General features: G+C 37.1%; 2 protein-coding genes and 1 long non-coding RNA gene across 3 annotated transcripts in view; 1 reads left to right on the forward strand and 2 right to left on the reverse strand.

Moving 5' to 3' along the window:
* Positions 1-7,592, reverse strand: part of LOC134660672 (protein PFC0760c-like) — a 139,032-nt gene extending 131,440 nt beyond the window's left edge. The window contains exons 1-4 of the mRNA XM_063516449.1: positions 7,581-7,592; positions 4,376-4,496; positions 2,977-3,902; positions 1,989-2,885 (exon numbers count right to left, since the gene is read on the reverse strand). Coding sequence (XP_063372519.1) covers positions 1,989-2,885; positions 2,977-3,902; positions 4,376-4,496; positions 7,581-7,592 — 1,956 coding nt within the window. The remainder of the gene's footprint in view (positions 1-1,988; positions 2,886-2,976; positions 3,903-4,375; positions 4,497-7,580) is intronic.
* Positions 7,593-9,594: 2,002 nt separating this feature from the next.
* Positions 9,595-14,046, forward strand: LOC134661426 (UDP-glucuronic acid decarboxylase 1). Its single transcript, XM_063517514.1, has 9 exons — positions 9,595-9,803; positions 9,967-10,286; positions 10,637-10,816; positions 10,913-11,018; positions 11,096-11,209; positions 11,808-11,995; positions 12,272-12,404; positions 13,184-13,320; positions 13,800-14,046. Exons 1-9 carry the CDS (start codon positions 9,743-9,745, stop codon positions 13,914-13,916), a joined length of 1,356 nt encoding a protein of 451 aa, XP_063373584.1. The 5' UTR covers positions 9,595-9,742; the 3' UTR covers positions 13,917-14,046.
* The window catches only part of LOC134661441 (uncharacterized), a 380,476-nt gene continuing 375,248 nt past the window's right edge, over positions 12,505-17,732 (reverse strand). The window contains exon 3 of the long non-coding RNA XR_010097955.1: positions 12,505-12,629. This is a non-coding gene — a long non-coding RNA (uncharacterized LOC134661441). The remainder of the gene's footprint in view (positions 12,630-17,732) is intronic.

Genomic DNA, 17,732 nt, shown 5'->3' on the forward strand with positions numbered 1-17,732 from the left:
GGTGTTACATGCGCGTTGCCGACCTTTTTTTAAAAACCTGTACACTCCTTTTTTGAAGAACCCCATATCGCCGTATGACCGTTGGCCGCCTATTTTCGACAGAGGGGAAAGCTTGTTAATGGCTACTGCGTTTAGTTGTATCCTCCAAGGTGACAGGTATCATCTCCGTATGATTTAAAACCTAATAACCCCAAATCTCGTAATTTTTATTTCAAATATTTATAATATAACAAACGCATTAATGATTGGCTATAACCACCCTTTGTTACATAAGTAATACTGCCCTGCTAAGCCGAAAAGCGCTATCTCAAAAGAAAATTCATTGCTAACTTATACTCTAGTTTCTATAGCTGAGAATTCCATTTTCAAAATCATTTGTTTTTGAGATAGCGCTACTTGGCTTAGGAGGGCAGAATATAGGTATTTGTTTGATAAAATATATAGAAATGAGATACATGATACATACTTACAAGATTAGAAGAACTTTTCCGTGGGATGCACACACTGCTTAAAAATTCTGCATGTTTCAAAAAATGTTTTCTTAGGTACAGTCAGCAACAGAAGTTGCTAAGCGGGCGAGGCGTTCATAATTACCTTGACGCGCTCTTATTCCATTAACAATAAAGTCGCGTCAAGATTATTTTGAACACCTCGCTCGCTTAGCAACTATTGCTGCTGACTGTACATGATAGAAGTACGGCTACCATTGACTTTTACGCCACCGACTGCGTGAACTCGATCGCACCAATACATCAATGCGAGTGCGAGCGAGATAGACTGCGATCGACTTCATGCAGTCGCTAGCGTACCTAAACATCAAATGCCAACTCATGATAGCCGTAGCGAATATGCTACAAACCTTTTGGTAGCTAAACAAAAAAAATGAAATGATTCCTTACAAAATACCTACTCCTTCCTGTCCTACATACATGGTCTTTTTTATTTCATAAATCATAATAAATCTAAGACAATACCGCGTAGTATATCTCTAAAGTCTATTTTTTTATTCGGTAGACTAAAATGACATTTCAAAGTATGAAATGACATTTTATGTTCATACTATGAACTGTCATTTCAGTCTACCGAATAAAAAAATAGACTTTAGAGTGTAGGTACTAAAATAAATTTAGATTTTAATATGTGCATACTTTTTACTTTCGATTTTATTTAATGGACGTTTCAAATATATTGTTTCGGCGCGACCTTGGGCCTTGGGCCTCTCAAGGCCATGTGCTCGGCAATGCAACGCTTAGCGCCAAGAATTATTATTAAAACAGATCATACCGCAATCGTTCATTCTGCCCTAACGTAAAGCGTAGGTACCTACTAGATACCTTCAAACCAGCATAAGAGTCCTCTTTGATTATGCATTATTATTGTGTATCTCAAAGTCACACTTATACTGGTTTACTCGAACGCTCGTCGTGCTGAAGCAAGGTAAGCGATAAGAATACGACCTGTGATTTGTAAAGAAACTTTGACGCCTTCGCCTATACTATATAGTAGGTACCCATTAGAACTTCTATTTACAATACAAAAAATGTAACAAAAGAATTAAAAAGTCAAATTGATTTCATAATTGTAAATTATTATAATAATATGTAAATAAATTTTAATTTTGTCGCCGATGTCTGAAACGCCATCTAGTAATGATTGACCTTAAAAATGAATGTGATGTGTAGGTTTTGTTCGCGAAAGCTACAACAGATGTCGCAAGAGAGGTGTTTTGACGCCGTTTGAACACATGTTTGTCGTAAGAGTTTTATAAGCTCCGTGTGGCTCCATGCGCCATCTAGTTTGTTACTGTGAACTAAAAAATAGCGTACAAGTATTTGCTACTTAGGACGGTGCGTGTTTTTACTATGGGATTGGGTATCTGGCAAAACCAACATGTGGACAAAAAAAAATGTCTTCTCCCTTTAATATGCTGATCTATCACTTGTTGTTGTGAGAGCAGCATCATTGGCTTTAGTTTGAGAAGTACTTACCATAATATTGTTAGTGATGCCATCTGTTAATTTCACAATGTCAATGAGCTCATCCTCCCAGCTACCTTCGGAGTCTTCATTTTCATTGTATTCCTTCGAGTTATTATCAAATGCTTCATTTTCGTTGCATGTCTCTAGATTATAATTAAGCTCTTCATTTTCACTGTAGTCCTTTGAGTTATTATCAGATTCTTCTTTTATATTGTGTTCGTCCAAGTTATCACTGAGTTCATTGTTATCGTGGTTCTCTTGTTCTCTGTCTGATCCTAGTCTGTCATGGGGTTCATTTTCAGAGTATTGCTCCAGATTATGTATGGGTTCTTCATTGTCACTGTAATCCTCTTCATTATCACCAAGTTCCTCAGTTTCGCTATATTCCTTTGCATTATTATCAGGATCTTCATCTTCACTGTATTCCTCAACGAGTTCTTTCAGACAAGCATTACATTTTTCATGATTACAGTATTCCTGCAAGTTATCATTTGGTTCTTCATTTTCACTGTGTTCTTCCAGGTTATCTTCGAGTTCTTCATCTTCACTGTGTTCCTCGAATAACATTTTGAGTTCGTTATTTTCACAGTATTTCTCCATGCTATCATCGGCTTCTCCATTTTCACTATATTCCTCCGAGTTATCATGGCCACCGACTATAAAGTATTCATCAAGGCTATATTTTTTACTGTATTCCTCATAATAGTCGAGTTCCTCGTTTTCAATGAGTGCTTCCAGTTTTACATTGCACACTTCGGCTTCTCTGTGTTCGTTGATAATACCAGAACGAGTTTTCGTGTACAAATATTCTTTTACGTTGTGAGTAGCTGATTGACTGTGTGATTCCAAGTCTATGTTTTGTATTTTTAGATTACATAGAATACAATGACTGTAGAATTCGTTTATCTGAAAAATATTTATTTAACATATGTTACGACACAACAAAATGTTAATTCTGTTTGGATCATAATTAAATATTAAAATATAAATATGTTACCTGTCTTATGTAATGTCCATCGTTTCCCAAGTTAGCAACTCGACGCACATGTTCCAAATCATATTTATGATCTTCAGCGTCTTTATCATTGAGAACGCAATCGCACACTATGCAGTGTAAACTGCCATCGTCGCACGTTCTGTCATAGCTGTGATAATGATCACTATCAATGTTGTTTATTATATACTCGTTTAACTTTATACTAATTTTAACTAACTCCTTATACTCAAATGAATTTTTATCATTTATAAATTTGCGTAACTTTTCTCCATAATCATCTTTTTCGTGTCTCAAAATATGTTCCTTACTTGTTTTTTCTTCAATTTTGTTGTTTGTGTAGATATTTTCAGCGATGTTAACTGTAACATTATCTTCACTAGATTTCTCTGAATTATCATTGACTTCACAATTTTTGTCAATTACTTTTCCCTCTTGTTCTACTAACTCTTCTATTACTTCAATTGGTTGACTGTTGTTATCTAAATCGTCATTATTTTTATCGTTTCCCTCTATTTGATTAGTATTTACTTCATCCTGTTTATGATCGTTAATTTTGCTGTTATTACTTACATTTGTTTGTTTACAATGTATCTCAATAAATTTAGATTCATTATGATCTTGAACGTATGCTTTCATCAGATCCCATAGCAAGCTATCAAGCATTACAGCGACTCGATGTTCATTTGTCTTTTCGTGGTCCTCATCAGTCTCCTTCGAGCAGTTTACGCAGAAACGTGCACATGGTTTAGTAGTGTATGTTGGGGGGAGAGCGGAGATGAACGCACGCATTCGTTCCGCCGCTACGCTCGCTATGCGAATGTTCGCTTGATGTTTTTGGCTCGCGGCGTGCTCGCTCGCGAACGCTGCCGGTACCTCGATCGCACATATGTGGCACGTGTAGAGGATAGGGGGCTCTGGCACTGTAACTTAAGATATTAAATAATATATTATTTATTCGTAAAGCAAATCAGAGGTATTTAATTAGTAATGTACCAATGAAACAGAAGGCCCTTTTTGCCTGATTGACCTCTTGACAGATAATAATAACACTGGGCGGACACGCCATACATCAAAAATCATTTGCGTTTATATGTGTGCACGGCACGTCTGTACACGCGTCATTGTGTATGTGTGGGTAAGTCGCTTTACTGAGAGTACGCCAGAAGTCCGCCAGATTCACATCGCGGGGCGAGGTAATGCGAGTCGGGGCGCGGCGGTGCGTGGCCGTTCTGTATGATTATACTATTACTTATTCTGTGGTAATAATTAAATATAAATGATATTGTCCTATCCAGATCTTCACTTAATAGTATTTTAGGTCACAAAGGTGTTAAGTAACTTCCGTATCATTGAACCCATGAGTTTCAGTTTGTATGACTACTAGGTCCTCAATGCATACCTTCAGATGTTGCAGTCTTCATCACTTGGAACTGGTAGATTTCTTTCTTCAAAAAGTTGTTGTATGTGTGTGTGCGCCGCAGAGGCAGCAGCGACAGATCCACATCATCCAGGCTTGTCACCTGCAATAATATTTTTTTAGTTTTGTTAATTACCTATATTAAATTATAATATTAATAACATTTATATATGAGAAAGTTAATAGTCTTTTTTTTAGGTAGTACTAAACGGTGAAAGTGGACAAACGCTCCGAATCTGCATTTTCATAAAAAATTGTCCCCATTTTCCTCCCTAGATATTTATAAATTGTTTTCTCTCCTACATTTTATAGCAAGCATAAAATAAAATAAAAGTCAAACGAAAAGGCTTAACTATTTTTAAAATACAACAAATTGTGTAAATTGTTTTTTCACAATGTTAATATCCAGAGAGGAAAATGAGGACTATGTTTGTATGGAGGACCTGTTGTCCCCTTTCCCCTTAAGGTTGAGTGCATTGCATTTACATCTAAAGCAGGTATATATTGTTAAGTATGCACAATAAGTTGTAATACTTACCTACTTGTTTATATAACCCAGGCACTAAAATGATAGTAACAAAAAAATTCAAATTTAACTCTGTCTGCTACGGCATGGCTAAACAACTGAACCACTTTTGATAAAATTTGGTGATGAAAAATCAAAAATGATGGCCCAGAAATGTGCATAGGCTACCTATTTTCGATAGACAATGAACAGCTAGTTATGTATAAAACTGTCAAACATTCGAATGTTTAGGGTACTATTTATTACTTTTATTTTATTTTATGAACCTAGCAAATAAAGCATTAACCCTCTTTGTTACTACAACATTTTAGAGGAATCTTTGTTCATGTACAGGATTTTGACTCTTGGAGACCCTATACATAATAATGGATAATTTGATTAACTACTATATATTGTAATCTTTTAGTTATGACACTTAGAGACATTTACATCTCTAAATAATTTTAGATTATAGTTTTTGTATCTTTGTGATTTTTTTTTCAATACTATTGTTATTGCGTTTTTTGTAATTCGACATTTAGAGACTTTATACATCTCTATGTTAGTTTGATTTGATATTTACGGCTTAGTTGTATTTTATAATTGTTGATGTGTTTTTTTTTTGCTGTATGTAAATTCCATATTGACGTGTAAAAGTGCCCTTGTGGCCTATTTGCTGAATAAATGTTGATATTTGATGTAGCTCTCATGAAAAATCACGAAGTTGCATGGCTGTGCAGGGCATGCCTTACAAATACACATGTCCTATGTCCTATACCTTTAAACGAGCAATTCTTGTATATGTCTATACACCGTGTTTTTATTGAATTCCGTTAACTTCGGGGTATGGTTAAGTACGTTTAAGAGAACTAAACGGCATAGTTAATTTAAAAAAGAAAATTTTTTTTGATTTTTTTACAAAAAAAATAAGTTTAAAAACTAATTAAATGTAGCATATAGCGTTGTTGTAACACGGGCTTTACATTTAACTCAAGCAAACAATTGAAATCTGTGACATATCAATGTCATTTCGAACATCGACCGACCGAGATTGTACTTAAGTTTAGTAGCAAATGTATGAACTCATTCTAAACACTAATCAATATGTAAACCGGCCCTAAGGCAAGTGTACACGCTTGTAGAGGCCTTATAGGAAAAAAATAAATTATTGATTATCTCCGAAATGGAGTTAATTAGAATATCGGTGTCTTTGAGAAAGTTACTTGATTTAAGCTCAGGAATGCACCCTTGAAATTAACGGAAATAAAAAAAAACACGGTGTATATTTCGGGGATCTCGGAACCGGCTCCAACGATTTCGATAAAATGATCAAATTTGCTATAATGGGGGGTTTTCGCGGGCGAAAAATCGATCTAGCTAGGTCTTATCTCTGGGAAAACTAGCATATTTAAGTTTTTATTTGTTTTCCGAGCAAAGCTTGGTCTCTCAGATATTAATATTACAAACTGACGTATTCTAGAAAGAGTACCTATTTCGTAATTTTAGTAAAATATATTACGAAAATGTTTAAATTCAATCGAGTAACATCATATTATGTTTTATGCTCAAATTATTGTTAAATTCGTTTAGTATTAATTCAGTGGTACTCTGAAAATATCATCTAACTAAAGTATTTTATAAACGATTTCCAGAGAAATAAAAATAAAATACTACCTTACTCAACTAAAATTAAGCTATTAAATAAAACACACTGATGAGTGTGTTTATTCTACTTACTTTGTGCAGAAACATATGAAGATACCTTTTGGTTTATATTTTCTTGTTACACATAAATAATACAATTACTAAATAAAACAAAAGAAGATTGCACAGTGCTCGACCGGTAATCTAATTTGATTTTGAAGTTAGCTGAGATTTTGACCCTGATTACGAACATGACAGATAACGGTGACATTTGCTAATGTTGCCATACTTTGGTAGTAAATCTACCAAAGAGCTATATTTTCTACTAAGTATTAAATAATTAATTTTGCACTATTTTGCATTTGATAATATTGGGGTAATTTTTACCTATATGGTATCCCCGGGTTTGTGACGTCATCTATGTCTATCCCTAGCTTTGGATTCCTCCGAAAACGGTGCCGTCATATTACGGCCGCTATATAGCGTTGACTGACGTCACTAGAACGTTGTCTATGTAAACAAGATGGCGCGGTTACCTAGACGGCGTTACGTTACGTTGACTGTCAACGTAACGTAAGATGACGGCCGTCATGACCTTGTCGATAGTTTCGTGAACGTTTTATTAGATAGCGGTGACGCCATTTTGAATAAATGACACGAGATTTGAATAAATGATTCCGTACTACGATTATTTTCCTCTTCTGATGATATTTCATCCTCCAAGTAAATTATAGATGATCAAGCAAATCTTGTCAGTAGGAAAAGGCGCGAAATTCAAATTTTCTATGGGGCGTTATCCCATCGCGCCTACTGTTTTCAAATTTGCCGCTTTGACCTTGGTGGATGACGGTGTGTTATGACGCCGTGGTACTTTCCACATGTCGCCACCGTAAAGACGGCCGTCTTTTGCTGCCGCTATATGACGGCCGTCATATGACGGCACCGTTTTCGGAGGAATCCAAAGCTTTACGGGGGCACGCGGTAGGCCACATCTATAGAAATACTACCATCTATGTTCATATCAGTCAATTCTCTCACTCTCCCAGTCATCATTCATTTTCATCAGTCAGTCTGACAAATATACTGGGTAAACCAAATCTTGTCAGTAAATAGGAACAAAAAACCTATACTCATCCTTTTCTTTTGGGTGCTAGTACTAGTACCTCTCAGATCCCAGTGGCTCATATATGAGTCGGAATTTTATTATAAGGCGTTGAGAAGTCCTGGGAAACGAGGGATTAAGACAGATAATATGATTCTCTCTGTCTATGTTTGAAATCAAACAGACCTTTGACACACTATATGAGCGTTATCCAAAAAAAGTGTACATGTCAAAGCGATGGGCGAGTCGAGTTATCTGATTCGAATAATTCGAATCAGCCTACAGATGAGTTGATTCGAATCAAGACTATTGGCAATTCGAATCAACTCGACCACTAGCTAGGTAACTCGGCGAATGAATCGCCAACTCGCGGAGCCGAGTCAACGCTATCACACTGCTACTAAGGCCATTCAAAAATAAACCTTAATACCGTAGCCTGAAGGCTCTTTTTACAACAACTGCCGCTCGATTCGCCCTCTCAACTCGAGTTGGTACTATGACCATTCAAAAATAAACCTTAACTCCGTAACCCGTAGGTTCTTTTTACAACAACTGCCGCTTGATTCGCCATCCCAAGTATCCCAACTCGAGTTCACTGCTAGTATGGCCATTCAAAAATAAACCTTAATTCCGTGCCCTGAAGGTTCTTTTTACAACAACTGCCGAGTAACTCGCCGTCTCAACTCGCTCCGCGCCTGTGCCTGTGACCTTGTCGCGAACCACGCGAATCGTCGAGTCGAGTCAACTCGATTTTGAATTCGAATCAGCGGCCGAATCAATTCGAATGATTCGAATTGAAAAAAAGTGGACTCGTCACATCGCTATTCATGTCTTCAAAATATTGACTTCTTGAGCTCATTTTACTCAGAATCATTTGTACATTCACGCCTCATACATGAAAAAATGTGTCCCATTTGGTATGAAAAAAAAATTTCCAGTGCGTCACGTTCATACAAATAAAAAAAATTTCATACAAGAATGTGACGATCAGGAAAGGAAATTTTTGGACACATTTTTTTATGTATGAGGGGTGAATGTACAAATGATTCTGAGTAAAATGAGCCCAAGAAGTCAATATTTTGAAGACATGAATGAAATGTACACTTTTTTTGGAAAACGCTCATACAGGGTGGCCAAATTAGAGGTAAACAACTTTTTTTGCCGCCATTTTATTTTGGCGGTAAATATGACAGTTATTGCATGAAAATTAGTTTGTGTAGATACGGCAAATTTATTATGGAGCGTTTTACGACGGAACAACGTGTTTTAATCATTAAAAACAATAGAAACATTAAAAATAACGTTTCCTGGTCGATTAATTTCGAGAAACGGTGACATTGACTGGCCCCCAAGATCGCCTGATTTAACAGCTCCTGACTTTTTTCTGTGGGGCTATCTAAAGGGACGTGTCTATGCTAATAGGCCAACGAACCTTCAGCAATTAAAACAAAATATTTGAAACACTGTCGCTGAGATAACGCCAGTAATGTGTGAAAAAGTGATGAAAAACGCGATGAAAAGGGTTCGCATCTGCCATGCTGCTAGAGGTGGACATTTGTCTGACATTATTTTCCATGTGTAATTGCTGACCCTACATATTATATTTAACAAAGAATACTTAATATTTTTTATGTTTTATAGAATAAAATTTCAAAAATAAAGTGTATACCTCTTATTTGGCCACCCTGTATCATTATCGTATTATACTTGGTCAACCAGATCTTGACAGTAGAAAAAGGCGGCTAATTTGAAAAATGTAGGCGCGAAGGGATATCGTCCCATAGAAAATTTGAATTTCGCGCCTTTTTTACTGACAAGATTTGGTTAACCAGCTATATAATTCCGTTTCCCCGTTTTACTAGTCTGGCTGAATGCGCCAGGAGCGCGATGCCATATAAAGAAAAAAAAAACGTATTGTAATGTGTGTTATGTGTGTGACGTTTCTATTTCGGTCTACTACTCTACTCACTGTTTGCTGAACATTTGCTGATGTAAATTCAGTAGAACAGTGATTATAAGCTCTTTGGCATTCTGTATTTGTTTTTCAACATTCAGCCGAAATGTGAGCACCAAGAATTATAGAATATTCCTTTCAGATATGTTAAGGCAATCTTTAAAATTCAGAAAGACAATAACCATAATATGTATCTTGTCTTTACGTAAGTACACATGTTTTTTTAATGTTTCTATGATAAGGTGCGATGTTGCACTAAATAGCTGTGATACTAGAATATTCTACTCTACCGGTATTAGCCACCCGTTTTGTATCTTCTAATTAAATAATTATGCACAGTACCTATCACAGACCACGTCTTTTTTCAGTGTTTTTACTATTTCTAATTCTTACGAAAGATAAATATGAAGAAGGGACACGCAAAGATAACCAAAGACTAATTGTCAATTCACCAGAAATAACTTATGCCCAGATAAAAAAAATACCAGTTAGATTTGAGAATACAAACATGGAGAATCCAAAACCAATACAATCTAATGAGGCAGAGGACAGTACAAAGCGTCAACTGCAGGAAGCGCAGGCTAGAATAGAACAATTAGAGAAGAAAATTGCTATATTAGAGGGAAGGGTACCACAAAAATATCCTGAAGTAAAATACTTGGGTTACAAAGAGAGAAGGCGCATTTTGGTAAGTTCTGCCCACCTTAACTTGGATGCACCTTTTGACGATAGCTTCAGGGAGAAACAAACTTGCATTTAACACCTTTTTAACTGACTGTAGGACAGGCTGTCCGACAGGCAAACCATTTAGAGTCTGGCCGACCTAACTGCATAGCATTTGCAATGACAAAGTGTGGCAATGTCATCATTGATGTCAAATTTCTATGAAAAGATGATGATTATAATGACACTGTGCTATTCAAGTTGGTGCAAAGTCTTAGTCGGACTAACAAATTACTTGGTAGCTGAACAATGGATATTAAAATAATTTAAAATTAACTCACTACTACTTGACCTCTCACTGCATTTTCATTTCAGGTAACAGGTGGAGCTGGTTTTGTAGGGTCCCACCTAGTAGATATTCTTATGATGCAAGGCCATGAAGTAATAGTTGTTGACAATTTTTTTACTGGTCGCAAGCGCAATGTTGAGCATTGGTTTGGCCATCGCAACTTTGAAATGATTCACCATGACATAATCAACCCGCTGTATGTGGAGGTATTTATTCTAAACCATTAGGCCGTAGCAAATCAAATCAGTTAGATGTAATAATAATATTATAACTGTTGTTTTATAATTCTTCTTTTATTTTAGGCTGATGAAATATACCACTTAGCTAGTCCTGCCAGTCCACCTCACTATATGCAAAATCCTGTGAAGACAATTAAAACGAATACATTAGGGACTATTAATATGTTAGGTGGGTGTCAAGAAATATATTTATTTAGAGAACTTACCTATGGAGTACTTGTTAATATTTTTATTTTGTTATTACAGGGCTAGCACGCAGAGTTGGAGCAAAAATTTTAATAGCTAGTACTTCTGAAGTATATGGTGATCCAATGGTTCATCCTCAACCAGAGTCATATTGGGGCCATGTCAATCCAATAGGTAAATATATTAAAATCAAGCATTTTTCTATACCCTCTAATCGCACCAACTCAAGAATAAAATTATATATGTATAAGCCATTACTTATGTGTCGATTTCTAGTCAAAGGTCCCACTTTGGTCACAGGGCGGACATGCCATACATCAAAAATCATTTGCGTTTATATGTGTGCGCGGCACGTCTGTACACGCGTCATTGTGTATGTGTGGATAAGTTGCTATACTGTGAGGACGCCAGAAGTCCGCCAGATTCACGTCGCACGTCGCGGCCAGTCGCGGGGCGAGGTAATGCGAGTCGGGGCAGGGTGGTGCGTGGCCGTTCTGTATGGTAATACTATTACTTATTCTGTGCTTTGGTGCTTACCATAAGGACGAGATTTGCTGGTATCTTTATACGAATAACCAACAAGCAACAAAGTGGGACTTTTTGCTTACATATGTATACAGTTAAAGTTGGTAAATTGAGTAGGTATATTTTGTAACATTCTATACAAACAATCTATACCTATGTTTTCATTGGGGTTGACTATACTGAATGTGTTTTATTTATTATGATTGGTAATATAAGATAATAATTTCTAATAACACTTATGTTTTAGGGCCAAGAGCGTGTTACGATGAAGGCAAAAGGGTTGCAGAAACATTAGCTTATTCGTATGCAAAACAGGAAAATGTATCCGTCAGAGTTGCCAGAATCTTTAACACCTATGGACCAAGAATGCATGTGTCAGATGGGCGTGTGGTGTCTAATTTTATCATGCAAGCACTACAAAACTTAACTATCACAGTAAGTTTGTTAATGTACCCAATTATCCCAAGGCAGTAACACATTGCCATATTCGCCAAAATACATACATATATGTATATTTTATCTCTCTTTATCTATTTTATTTTTTGGTTGCACAATAATAGACCAGTCCAGGCTGTCCAGGTCACAATCACATTGAAACATCAGATTTAGAGTTAAAACTAATAAAAAGAATGGAACAGAATCTCATTACTCTGGTGAAAATAAAGCATTTTTTTAAATATTTCTTAGACTGATTTACTAAATATATTTCAGGTATATGGCAATGGAAAGCAAACCAGATCATTTTGCTATGTCTCAGATCTTGTAAATGGTCTACTGTCACTAATGGCATCGAGTTATACTCTGCCTGTTAATATAGGAAATCCAGTGGAGCATACAATAGAAGGTATTTCAATGTGGTTCTAACCAGCCAATGACTCACTTTTCCCAGTAGTTGCCACTGGTAACAACTTGGTGGTAACTAGTGGGAAAAACCCAACTCTTTTTTAGGGTTCCGTAGTCAACTAGGAACCCTTATAGTTTCGCCATGTCCGTCTGTCCGAGGCTTTGCTCCGTGATCCTTAGTGCTAGAAAGCAGCAATTTGGCATGGATATATAAATTAAATTAAAACTATAGCGAACAAGATCACTCTAGCCATTTTTGAGTTAATACAAAAAGTCTTCTCTTAGAAAAAAATCGTACAAAGCGCTGCGAAAGTACTCCCTTTTGCTTGCAATGTACATGATGCTAATAGGCCCCGTTTAGCCTATTCTGAAAAAATAGTAACTACGGAACCCTACACTGAGCATGTCCCGACATGCTCTTGGCCAATTTGTTTCCTATATGACGATGGTGGCACGCAGGCAAACGGGTAGTGCACATTGTTTTATAAGAACCTGCTTTGAATTGTACCGGGTCTTTCGCCACCAACATGATATATTTTTCTAGAGCTTTTATTTAATTACAAAGAAAATTAGAAAAAAATATATATGTGCAGAGAAGCGCCTCAACAATATCTCGCCCGTGAGTCGTGAGATAGGCTACCCATCCCCGTCCCTCTCTAATTAATACCGTTAGAAAGACGGATCCTGTCGCGGCGCTCCTGTCCTAAGCGTACTGTGTCCAGTAGAAACTCGTAACGTATCGTGTCGGGCCTCGGCAAGTGATTATTATTTATGTTCTAGAATTTGCTATGATCATAAAGAACATAGTGCCCGGGTGCCGTAGCACAGTGTCAACAGGCGCGGCTGTGGAGGACGACCCGCAGCGACGGCGACCTGACATTACCCTCGCTGAAATGCAGCTTCATTGGTCTCCTAAGGTTCGTAGCTTTAATTATGAATAAAAAAAACCACAAGGTTCCGCCGCTTGATGATGATATGTAACTACGTATGACCAACTCAACTTGATGCAGTGTATACGGAGTGATGTCGTGTCATATCCTCTTACAAACATCAGTTAAATATTGTCACGTAAGTCAAAAGCATGGATAGGGACAAACGATTATCAACGGTTTGTTTTTGGCAAACGTTTATGACCCATGGTCATTAGGCCGCGGAGTGGAAGCTAGCGGGCACCGGGGCCATGAACGGTCATCATCCACTTCTCCCCGTTAGCCTTATTTTGCAGCGTACCTAAAACTTCTCTATTTGATTATTTCATTTCTATAAGTTGTAAAGTACCTTCTCTGTTGGTCGTATAGGTCACAGGGGTAATAATATTGAAGTGTTTGTGTGGCAATATTAGGAAGGTAAACACTGATTTAGGGTGACACATTCTTAATTGTTCTTAATTTTACAGGTTTCCCTAGAGGAAGGATTACAGAGAACAATCGACTATTTTAGAGAAGAATTGTCGAGAACAACTTTTTATAACAATCAAACATATATGGACACTAAAATTAAAGGTTCTCATTAAGACATACATTAAGTATATGGAATGGATTTAGTTATGGATTTTTGTAAATGTGATATTAAACTATTGACTGTACAATGTTTCACATGTTGTGTTTTTTTAATTATTCAATAAAATAAAATATCATATGGTTTTACGATCGTTTTATTGTTTTCAATTTCTTCTTATAAATAAGTATAGTTGCAAGTTAATATTGACTAGAAGTTATGTTTGGGTGCGAACTCCGAGGAATTCTCGGGCTAAGGGAGTGGGGTAGGTATGCGCATGCGCAACATCCTTGTAAGTAAAATCCGGAAGCTGGGGCCAGATTATTTAACGGGGAGAATGTTCGCACACGAAATATTGATTATTAAAAGAAAATCTCTCCCAGGGGACACATCATTTTTTTTATTAAATTCGATTTAGAAAGAGAATAATTCAATAAAACAAAATTGTAAATAAATGATTTTGAATAAACGAAATTTAAGGATAATGCAAATAGAAATGACATATTTGCAATGAGTATTTCATATTATATGACAATGATTCAGTAAATAAATGAATACCAATAAAAAACATCTTTAGCCTCATAATTTCTGGTTGTGACGTTTATTTGGTTAAAGGCTGGCCCGATGATGCTTTGGGCTATATCAACATTGTGGGACATTGTTTCACCAATGTTCTTAATGCTTTAGGAACAGAAAAAAGACAAACTGGGTCCTGAATTACTAAGCCTCTATTATCGCATGTGTTATGCGCATTCAACAAGCTTTCCACATTGTGATTGCGCCATCACTCGTAGCATGCAAGAGTGCTAAGTGATAAGAATAATCTTAGGAGGGCAAACAGCTATAGCAAAAACTAACGTAAAAAAAAATCTAGTTAAGGACTTGTAATAAGTCTGAAGTTAATTGATTTCATTGTATTACGACAATTACCATGAAAGTGTGTTACGTATGCTATAAACTTCTGTGTGCATTTTTATTAAGTACAAAAAATACCATTTACAATAATTGAATCAATTTTATAATTACAGATTCTATATGTCAATTACAAAGAGATGTATCCACTTTTTCACCTTACTGCCTTGTAATAAGGTGAAAAAGTGGATACATCTCTTTGTAGTCGACCCTACAACCTTTTTGTAATTCATTGTTAATCCAACTGTCAATGTATAAAATGTAGAGCCGTGTGCTCGTTTGCCACCGATGGTATAAAAAAAGGTTTAAAGCAATTAACACATTGAGTGCCGGGAACCCACTCGGCGGGTTCTCTGTTTATAGTAGCTTTCCTCTATAAAGCGGGAACACGCTGGGATTGGCTACGAGCGTAGCGCCACGAAAATATTGGCATAATAGAATGCGAAAACTTTGGCAGTGAATGATGAATAAATGATGTTAAAATTATGATTCCCTATAGCATTAGCACAGTCAATCCTCAAAAAAATTAAAAATAAACAAAAATAAAACCAAAATAAAATAACTTAATATAATATCTTTTTTAAAAAAAGGGAACCGCCTTCAAAAAACCAACCCACTGAAAAGTACAAAATAATTTTTATATGGCACCCCTTTACGTGTCCAGTCCCTATCCCGTCGTAAAGCAAATTTTTGCCAAAAAGTAATTAATATCTAATAATAAGAAAATTAATAATCATCCGGGTAATTACTTAGTTTTTGAAGTCGGTGCCAAACCAAAATTTTTGAGAACCGATATTTTAGACAACGAAGAATGCTGCACTTACTTGCATTATAAAGACATACTTAGTTTACTCATTAATTTAGTTTTTGTAGGTACTACGTACTCGTATTTTTTTTCTGATTGGTAGTAAAGATTGTTTTTGTTGGTTTGGCACCGCCTTCAAAAACTAAGTAATTACCCGGATGATTATCATTTTTCTTATTATTAGGTATTAATTACTTTTTGGCAAAAATTTGCTTTACGACGGGATAGGGACTGGACACGTAAAGGGGTGCCATATAAAAATTATTTTGTACTTTTCAGTGGGTTGGTTTTTTGAAGGCGGTTCCCTTTTTTTAAAAAAGATATTATATTAAGTTATTTTATTTTGGTTTTATTTTTGTTTATTTTTAATTTTTTAATTCTTTTTTATTTATTTTATTTTATTTTTTACTTTTTAGTGATAGGTAGGTACTTCATTTATTTTAGGTTTTGGGCTAAAATATGTTTGTTAGGCTCTCCATTTAATATTGGGCTAGTAACTACCTACTAATGTTGGTGATGACCTAACTCGACGATAATCGCGACACAACATAATATGACGTTTTGGTGCTAAACGATTTGTATGTATATTCCTCCCACTCCCATTCCCAGTCCCAGTCCGAGTCTGCCTCCCACTCCCACTCCCACTATTTTATCTAAATCGGTTTCAGCAACTTAAATTTGTTGGTAGGTATACGGATAGCATGGCCACCTACGGGGTCCAATTGGTTTTTCAAACCATCCATGTACTGTACACTAAAACCTTCTGCAGAATGTAACACTTTTCTGAAAACCGCATCAAAATCGGTTCAACCAAACGCAAGATAATCACGAACAAACATACATACATACATACATACGGGTCAAACTGAGAACGTCCTTTTTTTAAAGGCAGTTAGAAAAAAGTTTATCGACCCACCTAGTGGAACTCTGCAACATAGGCACACGACGACAAGTCGGTTAACCAAAACAAAGTGTGCCTATGATGCACCAAACCTGAGTTCCACTAGGTACAGCAAGGGTTCAGCGTCAGCTTTATCTTGGGTACTGCTCTCCCAAGTGCTCATCAAGATGTGACGGATGACCAAAATAGCGTGGGCCTATGTTGCACCAAACCTGAGTTCCACTAGGTACAGCAAGGGTTTAGCATCAGCTCTATCTTGGGTACTGCTCTCCCAAGTGCTCATCAAGATGTGACGGATGACCAAAATAGCGTGGGCCTATGTTGCACCAAGCCTGAGTTCCACTAGGTACAGCCAGGGTTCAGCATCAGCTCTATTTCGGGTACTGCTCTCCCAAGTGCTCATCAAGATGTGACGGATGACCTAAATAGCGTGGGCCTATGTTGCACCAAACCTGAGTTCCACTGGGTACAGCCAGGGTTCAGCATCAGCTCTATCTTGGGTACTGCTCTCCCAAGTGCTCATCAAGATATGACGGATGACCAAAATCGCGTGGGCCTATGTTGCACCAAACCTGAGTTCCACTAGGTACAGCCAGGGTTCAGCATCAGCTCTATTTCGTGTACTGCTCTCCCAAGTGCTCATCAAGATGTGACGGATGACCTAAATAGCGTGGGCCTATGTTGTACCAAACCTGAGTTCCACTGGGTACAGCCAGGGTTCAGCATCAGCTCTATCTTGGGTACTGCTCTCCCAAGTGCTGATCAAGATGTGACGCAGGACCAAAATAGCGTGGGCCTATGTCCACCAAACCTGAGTTCCACTAGGTACAGCCAGGGTTCAGCATCAGCTCTATTTCGAGTACTGCTCTCCCAAGTGCTCATCAAGATGTGACGGATGGCCAAAATAGCGTGGGCCTATGGTGCACCAAACCTGAGTTCCACTGGGTACAGCAAGGGTTCAGCATCAGCTCTGTCTTGGATACTGCTCTCCCAAGTGCTCATCAAGATGTGACAAATGACCAAAATCGCGTGGGCCTATGTTGCACCAAACCTGAGTTCCACTAGGTACAGCCAGGGTTCAGCATCAGCTCTATCTTGGGTACTGCTCTCCCAAGTGCTCATCAAGATGTGACGTATGACCAAAATCGCGTGGGCCTATGTTGCACCAAACCTGAGTTCCACTAGGTACAGCCAGGGTTCAGCATCAGCTCTAT

Source organism: Cydia amplana, chromosome Z (genome assembly GCF_948474715.1).
Source record: "Cydia amplana chromosome Z, ilCydAmpl1.1, whole genome shotgun sequence".
Classification (NCBI taxonomy): domain Eukaryota; kingdom Metazoa; phylum Arthropoda; class Insecta; order Lepidoptera; family Tortricidae; genus Cydia; species Cydia amplana.